Here is a 19,207-nt window from a genome sequence, read left to right on the forward strand (position 1 = left end):
ATTTGCTTATTAGCGATGTAAACTAACGCAAAGATTATAGTTAGTTGTCTTATATTTTGTTTACTGACACAAAGTGAATTAATCCTGTAAAAAAGGTTTAGAAATGAGCTTGAGAAGTTCCAACTGAATATGATAATTAGACGGCTACAATCAAATGGCTATGGAGATCTCTAAGAGTGTAATAAAAGATCGCATATGCCAATCTTATGTGGCTTTTCAAGTCATGTATGGCTAGAGGCACACATTTTTCGAGATGTGTCTGAGGCTCACTAAAGCCTAAGTCATACGAAAGCTGTCTTGGCTATTTCAGAGTCGGCATCCTCATAAGACTTATACATTTCACTATTCATTATGTTTAGCGCAACTATCGGATGTGCTGTTTTAATTTCTGTTTTTTTGTTTCTTTGTGCGATGGTTGAAAACATTGAAGTTGAATTTCATGAATGAAAAAAAAAATAGACATTTCCATTGGAACATTAATTTTCTTTCTATATTTACTTGTAAAATAGAATGATTCTATTATAAAGTAGATTTTATAGAAATTTTACCATTTTACTTTAATTTTAGAATAAAACAGTTACATTTCTTTATATTTTAATTTATAATAGATTAATTTTATTATAGAGTGTTATATTATTGGAACAAATCTAACTTTTTAATAGGTAAAATATAGAGGAAAAAATAATGTTATGTTTCTAGTAACGGTGTAAGAAAGAAAAAAAGATGACAATAAATATTATCAATCCGTTAGAGATATATCGATTGGCTCTGTTTTGTTTGCCTATATGTACTATTCGATTTCAACATTTTAGCAATACTATTTGTTTGCGAGGCTTTTTACTATTCGTAATAGCTGGTTTACTATTTTCTTTGCTACCTGCATTAACTGTTTTACTGTTTGTTTAATTGTGCATAGACTCAGTCTTGTTTCCCAAATCTCGTTCCAAACGAAAAATACATTCTCGATTGGAAGGAAGCTTGGTATCTTGTTTGATACTTCATTTACCAGGAAACTCGTATTTAGGTTGGAGCCAGCAGGTTGCCAAAAAAAAAAAAAAAGTTGGAGCCAGCAATAAATGGCAGGGAGATAGGATGTCTTGGGTGTATACAAAACTACTAGTAGTAAATATGGATAATAATTTATTTGTAAATAAAAGTACTATATATTTTGTTGAGTGGCCACGTGAAATCAAAAAAAGGAACGGGTGAGTTTGATTATCAGAGCATGATTATCAACGTTCCAAAGGCCATCCTTAACTATTTTCGGATTTAAAAAAAATGAAAAAGGGGATTAATGTGTAGAACGGCCTTAGTTAAGAAGTTTTCTTAACCGTCCCAATGAGACACGTGTCGGCTGAAGGGAGTAAACGAAAAGGGGGTAGGGCAAAATCGAGTCAATTGTGAAACCATGTCTTTCTCGATCTCTCTTGTCTCTCGATCTCTCATCTCTCTTCTCTCTCGATCTCTCATCTCCGTCGCGTTCTCCGGTTATCTCGATCTCCCCACGGTGCTCTTCTCAATCTCTCGGCGGTTCTCCTCTCGATCTCTCGTGGATTCTCGTCACGGCGGTTCTCCTCGGCGGTTCGACCATCTCACGGCGGTTCTCCTCGGCGGTTCTCCTCGGCGGTTCGACCATCGCCGGTTCGACTCTAGATCTCTCGACTCTCGGCGCTCGCGATCTCTCTTCTCTCTCGATCTCTCATCGCCCTCGCGTTCTCCGGTTATCTTGATCTCCCCACGGTCCTCTTCTCAACGCACGGCGGTTCTCCTCTCGATCTCTCGGGGGTTATCGTGTCGGCGCTTCTCCTCTCCGCGGTTCTCCTCGGCGGTTCGAGTCTCGGCGGTTCGACTCTCGGTGTTTCTCCTCTCCATCTCTCCACGGTTAGTGTCTTGAGCTTTGAAAGTAATTTCTGCTATAAATGTTGATTGAAATGTTGATTGTATTCTTGAAATTAGTCGCTTGTATTCTTGAAATTACTCTATTGTTCGTAAAATTGTTTGTCATGAAACTGTTGTTTGTATTCTTGAAATTGTACTCGGTTGTAGACATAGAACTGTTGTTGTTCATAGTTTGGCATGTTTGTTTGCAACTAGATAGTTTGGCATGTTTGAAATTTAAGGCTAGTTTGATTGCGATTCAACTTAGACTTGGACTCTAATGATAACTGAAAGGGTAGTTTGATTGCGATTCAACTTAGACTTGGACTCTAATGATAACTGAAAGGGTAGTTTGATTGCGATTCAACTTAGACTTGGAGTCATGTTTCTTTAATGACCTTGAAAGGCTAGTTTGTTTGCGATTCAATTTATAGATCGACTCTAGTTTGTGTAATGAAGAGGGCTAGTTTTTTTCCATTTATTGGTAATTTGACAGTTTGAAATGAAAGGCTACTATGACATCTTCACCAAGTCTATTTACGGGAACTTAATGCAATTGTGAAGTTGGTTGTGTAATGTGAATTAACTGAGTTTACTTTGGTAGTTAGGTAATTAAACATGTCACTTAAGTTTACCTCTCCTATTAAACCGAGAATGGTTGTAGTAATTTTTACACCATCATCTTCTTTCTCTTCGGTTCTTTAGTTCCTTCTCTCTTTATTTCCTACTATGAATCCATTGAATCAGCATAGTCAGTCCTCTGGCTATATGGGTCTTCTTCACCGTCAACAGAGCGGTGCTCTGCATGAAAACTCTCCTTATGAGAGTTTTCATTCCGAAGCTTCTGACTTCCCTCAATTCAGTTCTCAACAAGGCGAGGCTCCAACTCCACCTTCTGATACACCCGTGGAGCGTGGGAAGAGACACAGATGGAGTCCAGCGGATGACGAACTTTTAATCAGTGCCTGGTTGAACACGTCTAAGGATACAATTGTGTCAAATTACCAAAAGGCTGGGACGTTCTGGGAGCGAGTAGGAGATTATTTTTTAGCAGCACTACTTAGTAGAGATGGTCGTCAGAGTAGTGAACATCTCCACTATAAACAGAGGTGGCACAAGATCAATGAGCAAACTAACAAGTTCTATGGTGCATATGCGGCTGCGGAGAGGCAACTAAGGAGTGGTATGAATGATAACGATGTTCTTAAGGTGGCGCATGACATCTTCTATTCTGATCACCAAACGAAATTTACACTTGAGCATGCTTGGTGTGTGTTGAGGCATGAACAGAAATGGCTTAGCCTCAACACCACTAAAGCTTCTGCAAGTTCAAAGAGGAAACCCGTTGAAACAGACTCCCAAACTTCCCCAATCAATGTTGGTGATGAAGAGGTACGACCGGAAGGGGTAAAGGCAGCAAAAGCGAAGAGGAGTAATGCAAAGGGGAAGACTGTTGCTGATGTAACCACGGTCTGGGAGATGAGAAACTTAGATTTGGACAGGAAAGAGAAACTGTCAAAGCTTGCAATCTTAGACACTCTCCTTGCGAAAACCCATCCACTAACTACGGCTGAAGAAGAAGCCAAGAACAAGCTGCTCGCGCAATATATCTAGATAATCATTTAGTTGAAGAACTAGAACGCTTCTACTTATTCCCAGCTTCTTTATTTTTAATGTCTTAAGTACTCGGCGGTGATGGTTTAATGTCCACCTTCTCTATGTTTTAAATGTGGTTCGTTGTGGCTTTGTTTGTATCGCAACTTTCAAAATATATATTTTCTATATTTTAACCTGGTCTCCACTATGAATGTTAACTGTTAAGAATGTCTATGTTATAAACATATATTTTAAAATGCGCAATGTTAACCTTGTCTATGTTTTTTTTCAGGTTTCAGTAAAGATGGGGCGTTACAGCTATAGCCAACCTTTCCAGTCTGACACTTATGGTGGGGGTCACTCGGACAGTGACTCCAATGAAATCGAAGCTTTGATTCAAGAAGACCAAGCTCAGTTAGAGTTGGTGAACGCTCAACAGGTTGTCTATCCTCCACAGCCCGAGACTGAATTCGGTTTTCCAAAAGCATGCTACTGTGGGACTCAACCTAAGATAGCAACGTCTTACAGTAGAGTCGATCCAGGTCGGAGATACTACACATGTTCTAACGTGGACGATGGAGACTGTCATGTGTGGAAATGGTGGGATGAGGCAGCAATGGAGGAGATAAGGGCGACTGAAAGACACACACAACTGTTGGCCGACAAGGTAGATTCTCTTCTATCATTGACTGACTATGAGACTAAGCAGAAGCTTGTTAGACTAGAGAACATGGTGTGTGAGTTGGGCAAGAGTTATGCTAGGTGTAGGTCTGATTACTTTGTTGCTGTTGCGATTATGCTCTTAGGTTTCATTGGTATCGTCCTCATCTTCATCTAGACTTTGATGCTCTGTTACGGTTATGCTCTATGTTCTTTAGCTATGTTGAACTCGACCTTCTAAGGTGTAATGTGTACTAATGTGTACTTGTCACTCAATGTTTTTATGTTTTGAGATATTTGTAATGTTAAATTTGTACTATGTGTATTTGGATTCCATGATGTTGTTTGTCACTTACTGAAAAATTGGAAAAGCTCGTGACTATTACTTGTCACAGACTTATAACTATACAACCCGTGAGATTCTCCTCGTGTTAGAAATCACTAGGAGTCAAAAAAGTGGTTTCAATCCGTGAACAAGTACATTCAATATTCAATCAATATTGTATCACAAGTCGTGAACTTCTTCTTCTATAAATAAGAGTTACAACATGTTCGTTCAGATCACAACCTCTTTACTTTTCATTTCAAAACAAAATCTCTTCAACTCAACTCAATATGGCATCTTCTTCACATTATCATTATAACATAAAAGATGATGATGATAATGAATTTGAGACTATGGTTGAAGAATTTTTAGAAATCCCTTATAATATTTCCGAACCAAAAGAGCGAAAAAAAAAGATTTTTATCGAGAGAAACCGAGAAGAAGGCCACATGAAACTTTGGAATGATTATTTTAGCGAGACTCCGACATACCCGCACAATATATTCCGAAGACGGTTTAGGATGAACAAGAGTTTGTTCTTGGCTATTGTCGATCGTCTCTCCCAAGAATTTGAGTATTTTCAACTCAAAGAGGATGCATCCGAAAGGTCTAGCCTATCTCCCCTCCAAAAATGTACTGCTGCAATTCGACAATTAGCGTATGGTGGTGCCGCAGATGCCATTGACGAATATGTTCGGATGGCTGAAACCACAGCTAGAAAATGTTTGCACCATTTCACTGCGGGGATAATCCACTTATTTGGCGATGAATATCTAAGACATCCAACACCGGAGGATCTTGAAAGACTACTAGCTGTGGGAGAACAACGTGGATTTCCGGGAATGATCGGAAGCATCGACTGTATGCATTGGGAGTGGAAGAATTGTCCTGCCGCTTGGAAAGGAATGTATTCACGTGGAACCGACAAACCCACAATCGTGTTGGAGGCGGTAGCTGGACAGGACCTCTGGATATGGCATGCGTTTTTTGGAGCTCCAGGTACTATGAATGATCTTAATATTCTTGATCGATCACCTGTTTTTGAGGAAATAATTAATGGAAACGCTCCGGAAGTCCATTTCCATGTCAACGGAAGGGAGTACGATTTGGGTTACTATCTTGCCGATGGTATTTACTCGAAATGGGCTACTTTTATTCAATCAATCCGACTCCCACAAGGTCCAAAACCTTGTTTATTTGCTAAAAGACAAGAATTCGTGCGAAAAGATGTTGAGCGTGTCTTTGGAGTCTTGCAAGCTAGATTTGCGGTTGTTAGAAATCCTTCTAATTTATGGGATAAAAACAAATTAGGAAATATTATGAGAGCATGCATCATACTCCATAATATGATTGTCGAGAATGAACAAGATTCCTACCTCCGCACATCAGAATTTCAACAAGGAGAAGATGACGATCCCAGTTTTGTAGTCAGACGGACTACAAATATCCGTACTACATTGGGACGTCGAGCAGATGTTCGGGATACAGCAGGCCATCTACAATTAAAAGAAGATTTGATCGAACATATTTGGGATAAATACGGACATTTACCAAATTTACCAAATGATATGTAATTTTTATGTTTGTATGAAATTAATAAAATGTGTGTTTGTTTTTTATTAATAAAATGGGATGTAAAATGTTTGTAATATAATGTTTGTAATTTTCTATTAAAGTAATAATTTAGTTTGTTCTTATATGTGTTATTAAATTTAAAATGGAATTTTGTCTTAAAAAAATTAAAAGTTAAGGACCCAGAAAAAATCTCACCAATAATCATCATTTTAATAAAAAGTCCTTAACAAAATCCTAATCTACAAATAATAATTAAATATTCAAAGGACTTATCAATTGGGACAATTGATAATGATGCTCTTAGGCCGCTAACTTGGACGACCGACCGCAACTTTGTTTTTATTTCATTCTTGTTGGCCATTGTTCTGTCACTATTTTCTCATACCATTAAACCGACACCGAGTTTAACTGATTTCACTATACGCTGGAAACCTGTATCAAAACAAGAAAACACTGTACAATTTTTTTTGTTCGGTACAATCTGCTATGCACATGTCACATGTGCATGCATCTATTCACTAGGAGCATCACAACAATGTTTCTATTCAAACATGTGCATGCATATATATTCACTAGAAACATCACAACAGTATTTCTATTCATTGATTAGGTTACTTTTTGACCCAAGATACCATTTTAAATCAATGGAATTGTACTTGTTATCCATAATCCATATACATTGAAAAGGAGATATGAAACACAACAACAAACAAGATATCAAGAAAAAACAACGAAAGTGAGATGCTTATGCATGACTATTAATAAGCGGCGTGCTGATAAATCTCAGTCAGAGTATGAGAGCCGTTCGATAAATAGGAGAGAATATTTGGATTTTATGAAGGGAGCGTATCTATGTCCAGTGACTGACCGTATACAAATTTCATAATGCAGCTGATGAAAGAATCATCTTGATCCATCTCAACCCTTCATCACAAAATCTCTTAAGGGACCACATTGATACATTGTCCGTGAACTCCTGTCATGAAAAGTAAGAAATAAAAGTCAAAGTATAACCTTTTTTCCTTTGAGCAAGCCATAATCATTTAATTGGATGATTTTCTAATGACAAAACACGTCATGGATTCAATTCATTGTGGCCCGCACCGAACAAAAGAAAAATATAATACATACCTAAAAGTTCAATTTCAAATGTGGTAACCTAGCGTAGCCATGTAGTTGGAACAATCACTCGTCGTGGTCGTGTGGATGATGTTTTATGTAACATCAGTTGTGAATTTGTGACCAAAACGTTCCATTATGTATTTTCTGTTTGTACTTTGAAAACATTGGATTAGTTTTTGCCTTATATCTTCTGTTAGGTTTTGTAAGATTTTCTACGAGTTACTCTTGTTTTTGACCCAAATAGTTTTTTTGCTTTATGTTTCTACTTGAAAATGTAAAAGCTGGAAGGTTTGACACAAAAAGAAAGTAAGAACTGGAGTATTTATCCTTGAATATCCATTTAACACAAAGATAAAACGACAGAGACTGTAAATCTCGAACATTAAGTCATTAACTGCCTACCGCTAGTGCCTACCATCGTTAAATATATCTTGCAAAAAGATGTTAGAAGTAGATTATCTCCGTTTTTATATTTGTATCATAGTTTCATAACTATAGCCGTATAGGTCCACAGAAATCAAGTCGCTGAAATGGACGACACATTTAAAATCGTCGTCGGTTTCATATTTTGTAGTCAAAGTTAGGTGTGAAGAGGGTTCTCTAAGTGGTCTCCTTTAGTCAACTTCATTAGCATTTTAAAATCTTATAAACTGCATTGAAAACGCTCTAAACAGCGTCGCTTGACTCGATATCCTGTACAAACCTTATTATATTAGTTCACTTAATGTAGTTATATGCGTACGATCAATTTGGATTATTCAGAATGTAACATTTTTAATTCTAATATAGTACATATGGTTTGCCTTTCATAGTTTATTTATCATATGCATGTGTACATATGAGTTATAAAATCAGTATAGTTAAAAGGTATATAATGACAAAATAAGATCATTAAGGCTATGCTCTTTTCCCCAAAGGCGCTTTAACGTAAACAAATTTCCAAATTATTTACATAAAACAGCAAGGTTTTGAATTTATTAGGTTTTTATTAAACTGATATTTAGAAAAGGTACAATTTAAACAAATACACATTAAACTGAAAATCTAGATTTTAAAAACTCAGAATTTTTTGTTAATTTTTTAAAAATATCTAATGTTCTATTTGGGCACCCTTCAATTTTTCAAAATCTAATGTTATTCTATTAAATATTAAATAATTTAGCCTAGTTCAATATACAAACCTCCTAATAAGTCTAATATATAAATACTTTATTCAAAATCTCTACCAACTTTATAAAAAAATTCAAATTTGAAAAGAAAATACTACCCTAAGAAAGTCACAAAATAATTGAATTAGTCATTAGAGGAATTTAAATTAAATTGACTTTAGAAAATGCTCTTTTACTGGCGTAAGTAAGAGCTGGTATGGTTTGTATCAGAAAAGCCAGAAGCGAGAGAGATAGAGAGTAAAGTTCCATTTGTTGTGTAGCCCTTTGTCTCTCGCATCCCATTTTTCATAAAAAAAAAAAAAGTCATCTCTCTCCCCTCTTCTTCATTTACTTTCTATAAATCCAAACTCATAAACAAAAGATTTTGTCTTTCCATCAACATCACTTCCTCATAACTCCCCAAAGAAACTCTCACTTCGGGTTCTTCGTCTATTCTTCTTTCTTTCATTTCCAGAAAACAAACACACAAAAACAGGATGAGTTCAAGAGTGTTCAGAGCAACACCAGATAGCAACTATCTGGTCCCCAGGAGATCTAGAGACCAACAACAAGACACCAGTCCGGACCGGAACCGAATCTGGTCTGAGCCTCGTCATAAACCGGTTGCTAACCGGAAAGTTCCCGTAGTCTATTATCTCTCCCGGAATGGTCAGCTTGACCATCCTCATTTCATGGAAGTCACACTCTCTTCCGGCGATGGTCTCTATCTCAAAGGTATAACACAGAGACCCAAAAATCACGTACTTTTTTTTCTGAAATTTTCTTGATTTGTAACTGAAAAAGACAGCTTTTTTTTCAAAAAAGTTACTTTTTGAGTTCAAAAGGTTTTGAAACTCTCTCTTCTCTTTGGCTGTTTACTCTTTATTACCACTGGAACATAACAGTGATAAAGGCGGCAACTTTCAAATTGTAGCTTCAAAAAAGTTTATTGTTTTTTTTCTTCCAGATGTGATAAACCGCTTGAATGATCTTAGAGGCAAAGGCATGGCTAATCTCTACTCTTGGTCTTCCAAAAGGTTAACACTTTCTTCTCCACCGTCAGAATCTATTACTCCTCCGCCTTTAAATCCTAACCGTCCGATCTTATGAACTTTCAGGAGCTACAAAAATGGATTCGTCTGGCACGATCTATCGGAGGAAGACTTCATCTCCCCTGTGCAAGGCCAAGAATACGTACTCAAAGGCTCTGAGGTTCTTGATTCCTGTCTTCTCTCTAACCCTCGGAGCCTCCTCGGTACGACGTCGTTTAGAGACCCGAGATCTTTAAACCCGGAGAAAAACTCCGGCGACGATATCCCGCCGGCGGTGCATCGTCGGAGAAACCAGTCGTGGAGCTCCATCGATCTCAGCGAGTACAAGGTGTACAAAGCGACCGAGTCGAGCGCCGAGTCGGCTCGTAGACTCGCGGCGGACGCTTCTACTCAGACGGACGATCGAAGGCGGAGGAGAAAACCGGCGAAGGAGGAGATAGAGGAGGAGGTGGTGAAAAGTCCGGCGGGTTGCGAGAATCAGAGCGTTGAGCTGAGCAGAGACGAGATTTCTCCTCCACCGTCGGATTCGAGCCCCGAGACTTTAGAGAATCTGATCAAAGCGGATGGACGGCTGATATTGCGTCAAAACGAGAGCACTAACGATCATCGGACGGTGGAGAGTTTATCTAGCGGGAGAATGAGAGCTTCTGCCGTGTTGATGCAGCTGATTTCGTGCGGTACGATGTCGTTTAAAGAATGTGGGCCCGTTTTGTTGAAAGATCAAGGGCTGTCGTTGACTGGAGGTAGCGGGTGCACGGTAACGCGAGGAACAGGGGATAACTGTCTTGAGAGGGCAGAGAAGGAACTACAGAGTTTCGGGAGGGTAAAACTGGAAGATAAGGAGTATTTTAGCGGCAGTTTGATTGAGACCAAGAAGGAACTTGTTCCTGCTTTGAAAAGATCTTCTTCTTACAATGCTGACAGGTAAACAATTAATGGGTTGTGTATCTGTGCTTGGTTTTGTTTTATTTTTGTTAACGTACATTCAAATAATTGGTATGGCGTGGGTTGATTGAAGAGCTGAAAATGGTAAAAAAGTATACAAGTACGTTTTGGTGCGTCTTTCAAATGTGTCTTCATTGTAGATGTTTATGTATGTACCAATACGAAATATAAGGGTTATAATAATAATTATTTGTTTATTTGATGATGCATTAGGAGTTCAAGAATGGGACCAACGACGGAGAAGGATGAGGAAGAGGCGGTTCTAGCTAAATGCATTCCGAGAAAACCAAAGTCGGTGGGTCTAAGGAACAATGGTGTGCACCAGTAACAAAAGAAACGACACGGAGGCTAACAAGCTTATTTTGGGTTTAAGAACAAACAAAAAAAAGAATAGGGAATGATGAGTAGTTATAAGCTTTTGTGATATGTGTAGGTAACTACTAAAAACCCTATGGATGCTAAATAGTAAACATGATGTGTACATATTTAAAAATGTTTTAGTTTGACCCTATGTGTCTTCTGAGGTTAATTTCAGATTCGGTTTACTTCACCTATAGTTATTGGGAATCTCACTTACGAATTTTCATTTTGTTTCACTGCTAACTCTACTACCCACATTGGAGTAGGAACGAATGAGTATTGATAGAATCTCTAGTAGTGGTAACGTGATTCTGAGTTTTAGCAATTAACTGAAGGTTATAGATATTTATGATGCATTTTTTCCTACGAAATATTTTCTAAATTTTAACAAATACAGTATTATTCATTATTTTACAAATTGACTCTAGTTTGGCGTGATCTGTTTAGAGAAGAAAATTGAATTATATGTTACTGGAAATTGCATCGAAAACAATATATTATAATCGAATAAATGCCATTGAAATGTGGTAAAGTGATATTTGCCCTTGAAATTATAACATAGCGTAGAGTCAATGCTGGGGTGGTGCCTTGAGGTTACAAATTTATAATTCAGAAAAAGTTTCTATGCCCTTTAATTTTGGCCTATTTGTACTTTTTGGCGTCAATTCCAATTTCAATTTGTAGCACGTACACAATATTTTAATAGTCATATACCAAAAGAAATTTCAATAACCAACAATGTTGTCTTTTGACTTTGAAAACTTAGAAGTTTCCACTTACCTATTTCTAGAAGTGTTAAATAGCACTGATATTCAAAGTCTTCGTTCAAATGCATCACAAAACTCTATTCTAAAGACTACACAAAATCATAAAAGTATTTGTTAGAGTCAACACATCCAATGTACTTTGAATCTTGTTATCAAGAAGCGAAACTGGGACACATATATCACTAATTTCGCAATAATCAGACTTTTTTAATTGACAGAAACACATGATTATTTAGGGGGAATAGTTTTTTCATATATCAAGATGTTTAAACTCTTTAAAATTTCACATCGAAAATGAAATGGAATATAAAGATTTGACATGCTGATTATAATAAATAAATATTATTTTTTTATTAAAAATATATGAATCACCACATGATATCAAAACATTGTTGATCTTCTATGATGAAGTTTTTTTTTTTTACTTAACTTTGGACTGTGTTTTTCTTTTACTTTTTTTTTTTATTTTGGGTTTTTTTGTTAAAGAAGGAAAAAATCTGAAAACCCCTGGAATAACTAACTGATTTTTTCTATGATGAAGCTTTAAACACAAATTTTAGAATTTAGACATGAGCCTCTGCTGTGTTGTAAATTGTAATTTATTTCAATCCATAAATCCATATAGTGTTTGTGGTTTTCTTCTATAAAAAGAAAAAGAAACATTAGGTTGACAGAAGAAAAGGAGAAAGGTTTAGACGAATCTTTTAAATAAGTTAATTGTATACAATCTAGTCTATCAAAGGCTCTGTCTTCTTGATGTAAATTCAAGAACAGATAGAGATTATATAAATGCATAAGATCTTGCAGACCTTGCAGTAGGTGACTGACTTCACTGAAAGTGAATTAATATTTTTGGTAAAAAGAGCCTGCCATTGCGTGTACACACTCTACTTCACAGTTCTATTATTTTATGTTTTTAGTTGCATTTTTCTTTTTTTTTCTAAACCATTCACTGCATAACTATTATACCTCGCATGGACGATCAAACAACACCCTCTCAATCTAAGATACCAAACTTGAGAGATACTAGTTTTATCTGTGTTGGTATGAATGTATGACCTTAACCACATGGTGGTGGGCTAGTGGTCTTGAGAGAGCAAAAGCCCTAATATGGACCCTGCTTCGAAACCCCGTATGGCCACCCAGACTAGCGTTAAATCGCAAGAATACGTGGAGTGCCGTGGACTTAGTCGGTTGACCTCGGTCGCCGAATCCCCACGGTTATCAAAAAAGAAAAAAAAATGAATGTATGACCTTCACTATTTATATTTGGCGCTTATATTTGAGAAGTTGATTAAAAGTGTGAAAAGAAAAAAAAATAGTGAGAAAGAATATATAAAAGCAGTTTTAAAATCACATTAAAAAATTCGAGGAATTCTAACCATTACAAACTAACAACATACAACATTCTCAAGTTACAAAAAAAAAAACATACAACATTCGATTTACTCAAAACTTAATGTGAGCACTAACATACCTACCCGATATAGCAAAATTCGGTTCACACCGACTATGGACAGGGAAAATCTGGAAAACCGGTTATTAAGGTCGATTATAAACTAGACCGAAATATGAACTTCTTGGACTGGAGAGATTACCGACCGGGATATCTTGTTAAACAGTAAACCATAAGTGATAAAACCGACAACAAAAAACGCCAAACCAAGGACCCAGATTTTGGTTAAAAGCGGTCTTGGATCAGTGAGACAAAAGCCTCAGACCATGTCTGTTTGACAGAGCTAGACACGACCGAGCCGCTCACATGCGCACTAAACATGTTTCCACCTGGACCGTTCAGTACCCATTTAACTTTCTCTGGTGGATTTTCGTCAACAACAACGGTCTGAAACCCGGCCTGATTCGGGTTAGCCAAAAATTGAAGAAAAACACCATCAAACCGGTATAGTATATAAACGGTTCATAGTACCTCTAAATAGTGTAAAAGCTTTAGAAACTTACGGAAAGCCGCCCGGAAGGCACCATGGAATTAACCGAGTCATCTGTACCGTTCAAGTATCTCTCAACAGCAGCTAGAGAACGAAATCTATTCCCCGTTCCTGGCTCAATGTAAGTCTGCAAACAAACAAACAAACATCACTAACGGTTGGACCATAACACGCAAACCGAAGATAACCAAACCTACAGATGTGTGTACCTTGTCAATTTGACTGGAATTGCTCCGCGGTTTCCCCTCAACGATCCATCCATCAGGTAAACTGAAACCTTTGGAACGGGGACGGTGATGCTCTATAAGCATAGGCTGCTTATCTGCACGCTTCCCGGGATCTTTCAAGTATCTCTCAACGGAAACAAGGGAACGGAACCGGTATCCTGTTTTTCGCTCAACATAAAACTGAAAGGAAGTAAGGAACCAATACATACATTGTTTGAGATACAATAAAAAAAAGAGTTAACATAATAGCTCTGATAAGCTCTACATAAGTACCTTATCAATATGATAGGAGTTTAATCTAGGAAACTCCTCAACAATCCATCCTTTAGGTAAACGGAAACCCTTGGAGGCATATTCTGACCTGCGACGATCCTGTAAAAACAAATAAAAAACGAACACACTGATATATATATATTAAAGTTTTTTGATATAAGAACCATGCAAATTCGAATCTAAATCAAGTGACCTGTTTGGTTCTGGATTCTTCATAAACCCTTGTCCTTTCATTGGAGAAGTGTCCTGTTAGAGTCAAGCGTCTATCATGTACTTCTCCAACCAAGTGTCTCTGAACAGATTCTAGAGACGGAAACTCTCTACCAGTTCCTGGCTCGACAAAGTACTTACCCACAAACGCACACACAAAAATAAAGTAAATATGAGCTTTTTTCAAATAATAACTCTCTAAGATCTATCTTTAATACAAATAGTCAAATACTTTGAACCAAGAAACCATATGTAAAAAAAAAAACGAATCATAGAACCCTCACATGCAAGATGCAACAAACAAGAGCTATGTGACACAATAAAAATCATCAACTTGATACCAATCATACACAGGACAATCAAGATAGGTCAGCTTTCACTTACAGTATCGACACTGCCTTTGCGGCTAGTAGATGACGATCGCGGCCGTTTCACAATGGTCCACCCCGGCAAAAGTTTTCGGCTAGAAGAAGTGGGGTCCACGATCTGCAGCAGGGCTTCGCGACCGTGAACCGCCGGAGACCTGACAAAAGGAACCAGGGCAGCCGAGGATGATGATCTCGTCTTCATCTCTTCTTCGTTGCCTAAACGAGAGTGAGTTTATCTGCTGGTCAAGATCCAAGACACAGCTTATGTGGTTAGTACACTTTGTCACTGGGCATGCAAGAAGCACCGTTAAGTTCTTGCTCACTCATACTTCCACTTGGCAACATATTAAGTTGCACAACATTATGACATGACATGTAATATTATCTTTCTAAATATTATATAGTGCCTATAACATGTTTTTTAACTATTAAAATTTTAATATTATCCAAAACAATATAAAGCCTGATATGATAATGAAAGTGAAAAGATAGATTAGTAGAATGATGTATAAAGTGGCTAGAGGCTGGCTTGAAAGTTCGACGACAATGGGACTACTCCTAACGTAATGCTTGGGTAGTCACTGACATAGGGCAGAGGGTCATCTGAAAGATCTTCTCCTCTCCAACTTTGTTCAACTTGAGCTGTTTGGCCTCTACGGAGACTTTAATAAACGTTCTTTAATAAACTCCCATAGGCGATCGGAAATGGGCTTTGTAGTGGTCGTAGGCGGTCCAACGTTCTTGAGTTTGCGTGTGAGGTGTGACCGTGACAGAGTCCATGAGATTAGGGAAAGTGATGGAAGGGTAGTTGAAGTCTAACAGATTGGCTCCTTGGCGACACATCACACATGTATTGTGGATCCTCAGCTTTGTAACCGATGGTGCAGAGGAAGTCTAAATATATAGACGTTGTGAGCAAAGCACACTCTTTCTTTGTGTCCTCTCCGAATCCTTCTTCCACAGAGAAGACTTGAGAACAACGCCTTTTTTCTCAAAAGCATGAAATTAAATAACTTTTTTTTTAATGTAGGATGAAGAGCTGAAACTGAATCCTGTCATTGCGTTTGATTGCGGTACTTTGTTTATCTTTATTTTTTGCCATATTATCAATCATGTTGGTTAATTTCTCTCAGTCGCATTTTTAATATCATGATATGCCTGAAGAAACAAAAACTTAAAGCCTATTGATTACTACAACTTGGGCTGAGCTGTAATTAGGTAACAATAGCGCAAATAATTTTAGTATACCGACTTTGTGAACTAAGCTTAGAGATTTACCCTGTGTTATGTTCTATGAATTTTGCATGCTGATGAAGAGAAAATTGCATCTCCTTTCTTGGTATACATCCTACCTAACGAGTGTTGTTCAATTCTTTCCGAATTTGAAGCTGAAATTAGGGAGCGTGATTGGTGCAATGTGGTTACATACATGCCATATGGATACAGCAGAAGCATATGTATGGAGCCTTCAGAACTTTGTTCTTAGAGAACATATCCTCAAACCATGCCCTGATAATCCAACACTTGCCTTTCTGATTTTTGCACGATCTGTTATTGAACTCGAAATGTTGCTTGTCTTACAGGCTTGTGCAATCAGTGCGTGTGGAAACTTTGCTGTGGTCGGAACTGCCAGTGGCTGGATTGAGAGATTCAACCTCCAATCTGGAATCAGCCGTGGTAGCTACTTGGATAAGTCAGAGACTAGAAGTTACTCTCATGATGGTGAAGTGGTTGGAGTTGCGTGTGATTCCACAAACACACTCATGATAAGTGCAGGATACCATGGTGATGTAAAGGTTCGTAAAGTTTCCCAGTTGTCTTATGATTGACTCGTGCTTATATGTCTGGTTTATATCTCCAAATAGACTGTAATAATATCATTTCATTTCTGAAATGCAGGTTTGGGATTTCAAAAAGAGGGAACTAATGTCCCGGTGGGATGTTGGCTGTTCATTGGTTAAAATAGTGTACCACCGTGTAAATGGTAAATCTGCTACCATAAGGAGAGAGTAATCTTCCTTATTTATTTCCGTTTTTATTCCTCTTTTCTTGGAGTTACGTTTGCCAAAGATTTCCTTCAATAATTTTTTGTGACAAATAGCACAATAAAGAAAACTATGGTTGGCAATCTATTTTTAGCAATACACCTTTTTCGTAACAAATACTCTATCTGTTTCATAATAAGTGTCATTTTAACATTTTTTTTGTTACATAAAAAATGTCACTTATAATTCAAATGCAAATTATATTTACTTTCAGCTGCAAATTATATTTACTTTCAGCTGAAAATTAATCGCAAACTGCATTGATTTTATAAATAATTTTATTTATCTCAAATACTATTAGTCAAAATAATTGTAATTAGTGACAACTTATATATATTTCAGTAACTTTTTTAATATGTGTGAAAGATGTCATAGTGACATTTATTCAGAAAAAGATGGAGTATCAGTTTCACAAATTGGATCCACATGTAACTTTTTTTAATTTTGTCAATTTCCACATGTAATAATAGCTATTAATATGTGTTATCTTTACAACTGGCTATCAATACTAATTTCAAAATCATTGAATGTCTTCTCCGTACGTATATGGAAATAATTCATTAGACCATGAGCATTAGTGAACCCCTCTTGGGGTTCACAAGTATTTTTTAATATTTTTTATGTGGGTCCATAAATAGTTAAGAACCTGAACCTCTTGTTTTCTGCATTAGTGAACCTAAAGAAGAAGTTCATAGAAATAAAATAATAATATTTATTATTCATAATAATTTTTTTTTTCAAATTTCTAATTATTGAGAAAACATGAATAAAATAATACATTAAAATATATTATAAATTTTTTTAAACATTTTATTCAATACATAATGAGTAGAATACATAAAACAAGAAATTCAATAACATACAAAGCTTATTCATCGTCATCACCAAACTTTTGCCATATATTTTCCATTAAATCAGCTTTAAGACGAGCATGTTTCGCTGGATCTCGAACTTCTCTGCGCATGCCTAACATATCGACATGAATACTATCCCTCCTTGTCACCCTCGAACTTCTACTTGACTCTCCTGACTCGAACTCAGATGTGTCAATTTGAGCGTATCCGTGTCGTTCGTTCTCCACTATCATATTGTGCAATATGACACAAGTTCTCATTATCTTTCCTATCTTTTCCTTGTCCCATAGTAGAGCTGGGTTTTTAACAATTGCAAACCTTGATTGTAATACTCCAAAAGCCCGTTCGACATCTTTTCTGGCGGATTCTTGCTTTTTTGCAAATTTCTCAGCTTTAGGACCTTGAGGAAGTGGGATGGATTGGATAAATGTTGACCAGTTTGGATAAATTCCGTCAGTAAGATAGTACGCCATACGATAAGTGTGGTTGTTGACCTTGAACTTAACTTTTGGTGCTCGACCTTGTACGATGTCATCGAAAACCGGTGACCGATCAAGAACATTGATATCATTGAGGGTACCTGGTAATCCGAAAAATGCGTGCCATATCCAAAGATCTTGTGATGCCACAGCTTCTAAGACAATTGTCGGCTTTCCCGTACCACGTGTGTACTGACCTTTCCAAGCGGTTGGGCAGTTTTTCCACTCCCAATGCATACAATCGATGCTGCCTATCATCCCTGGAAAACCGCGTACCTCTCCAATATCGAGCAATCGTTGAAGATCCTCAGCTGTAGGGCTGCGGAGATACTCATCTCCAAACAAATGTATAATTGCATTAGTGAAATTTTCCAAACATAAACGTGAAGTACTGTCAGCAAGTCGGAGATACTCGTCATATGTATCTCCTGATTGACCATATGCCAGCATACGTATAGCTGCCGTACACTTTTGAAGTGCAGATAGCCCATACCTTCCGCAAGCATTTCGTCTTTGCTGAAAGTATGGAACTTCATTACTTACACGTTCGACAATGTGGAGGAACAATGGCTTGTTCATTCGAAAACGCCTCCTAAACATTTGCGGTGGGTATGTAGGATTTTCTTGGAAATAATCGTTCCACAGCTGATTGTGTCCTTGTTCACGATGTCTTTCGATATAAGCCCGTCTTTTCTGCTTGTTGGGGTGAGCATCTATCACTGAGTCGATGAAATTATCAACTACTTGGTCGACCATTTCTTCTAAAGCTTCATCAACTTCATCACTTGATGAGGAAGACATTAGTGAAATTTTTTCCTAAAATCAGAAAACGGGATGTGTTCATTATTCAATTATATTATTTCTATCATATTTTTCCTAATCTTATTTTTTTTTCCCATTTTTCAATAATATTAATCAACTTCATCACTTTTTTTTTTCATTATTCAATCATGTTTTTCTTAATCTTTTTTTTTCATTATTCAATTATATTAATTCTATCATATTTTTCCTAATCTTATTTTTTTCCCCTTTTTTCAATAATATTAATCAACTTCATAACTTTTTTTTTCATTATTGTATCATATTTTTCTTAATCTTTTTATTTTCATTATTCAATTATATTAATTCAATCATATTTTTCCTAATCTTATTTTTTTCCCCTTTTTATTTTCATTATTCACTTACCTTGAGTTTGTTGTTGAGTGTTTGAAGGTTGTTGTGGTTTCAAGCAAGTTGAGTTGTGAAGCTTGTTGAGGTTGTGAAGGTTGTTCAAGTTGAGTAGTTGTTGTGGTTTGAAGCTTGTTGTTACACGATCAGATAGAGCACCACGATCAGAAGAGAAAGAATAGAGCCTAGAATAGAAGAGACAATAAAGAA

The 19,207-nt window shown here is 36.9% G+C and overlaps 4 protein-coding genes across 7 annotated transcripts; 3 read left to right on the forward strand and 1 right to left on the reverse strand.

Moving 5' to 3' along the window:
• The first annotated feature begins 1,653 nt into the window (after positions 1–1,653).
• On the forward strand, positions 1,654–4,519 carry LOC117128968. The gene is made up of 2 exons (XM_033282109.1): positions 1,654–1,881; positions 3,767–4,519. The coding sequence occupies exon 2, from the start codon at positions 3,779–3,781 to the stop codon at positions 4,310–4,312; it is 534 nt and encodes a 177-aa protein (XP_033138000.1). The 5' UTR covers positions 1,654–1,881; positions 3,767–3,778; the 3' UTR covers positions 4,313–4,519.
• A 461-nt stretch (positions 4,520–4,980) lies between these two features.
• LOC103845399 (protein ALP1-like) lies at positions 4,981–6,033 on the forward strand. Its single transcript, XM_009122250.3, has one exon. The coding sequence runs from the start codon at positions 4,981–4,983 to the stop codon at positions 6,031–6,033; it is 1,053 nt and encodes a 350-aa protein (XP_009120498.3).
• A 512-nt stretch (positions 6,034–6,545) lies between these two features.
• On the forward strand, positions 6,546–10,855 carry LOC103845400 (protein UPSTREAM OF FLC). The gene is made up of 4 exons (XM_009122251.3): positions 6,546–9,039; positions 9,272–9,341; positions 9,423–10,280; positions 10,515–10,855. Exons 1-4 carry the CDS (start codon positions 8,802–8,804, stop codon positions 10,627–10,629), a joined length of 1,281 nt encoding a protein of 426 aa, XP_009120499.1. The 5' UTR covers positions 6,546–8,801; the 3' UTR covers positions 10,630–10,855.
• A 1,903-nt stretch (positions 10,856–12,758) lies between these two features.
• On the reverse strand, positions 12,759–14,700 carry LOC103845401 (methyl-CpG-binding domain-containing protein 7). 4 transcript variants are annotated; one of them, XM_033282097.1, is made up of 6 exons: positions 14,469–14,700; positions 14,068–14,220; positions 13,875–13,973; positions 13,584–13,781; positions 13,388–13,516; positions 12,759–13,283 (listed from the first exon to the last, which is right to left on the reverse strand). In XM_033282097.1, the coding sequence occupies exons 1-6, from the start codon at positions 14,652–14,654 to the stop codon at positions 13,110–13,112; spliced, it is 939 nt and encodes a 312-aa protein (XP_033137988.1). In that variant the 5' UTR covers positions 14,655–14,700; the 3' UTR covers positions 12,759–13,109. The 4 variants fall into 4 exon arrangements, with proteins under 4 accessions (XP_033137988.1, XP_009120501.1, XP_009120500.1 ...); XM_009122253.3 differs by having other exon boundaries at positions 12,765–13,271; positions 13,388–13,501; XM_009122252.3 differs by having other exon boundaries at positions 12,765–13,283; positions 13,388–13,501.
• Positions 14,701–19,207: the final 4,507 nt, after the last annotated feature.

Source organism: Brassica rapa, chromosome A10, assembly GCF_000309985.2.
Source record: "Brassica rapa cultivar Chiifu-401-42 chromosome A10, CAAS_Brap_v3.01, whole genome shotgun sequence".
In the NCBI taxonomy this organism is placed as follows: Eukaryota; Viridiplantae; Streptophyta; class Magnoliopsida; order Brassicales; family Brassicaceae; genus Brassica; species Brassica rapa.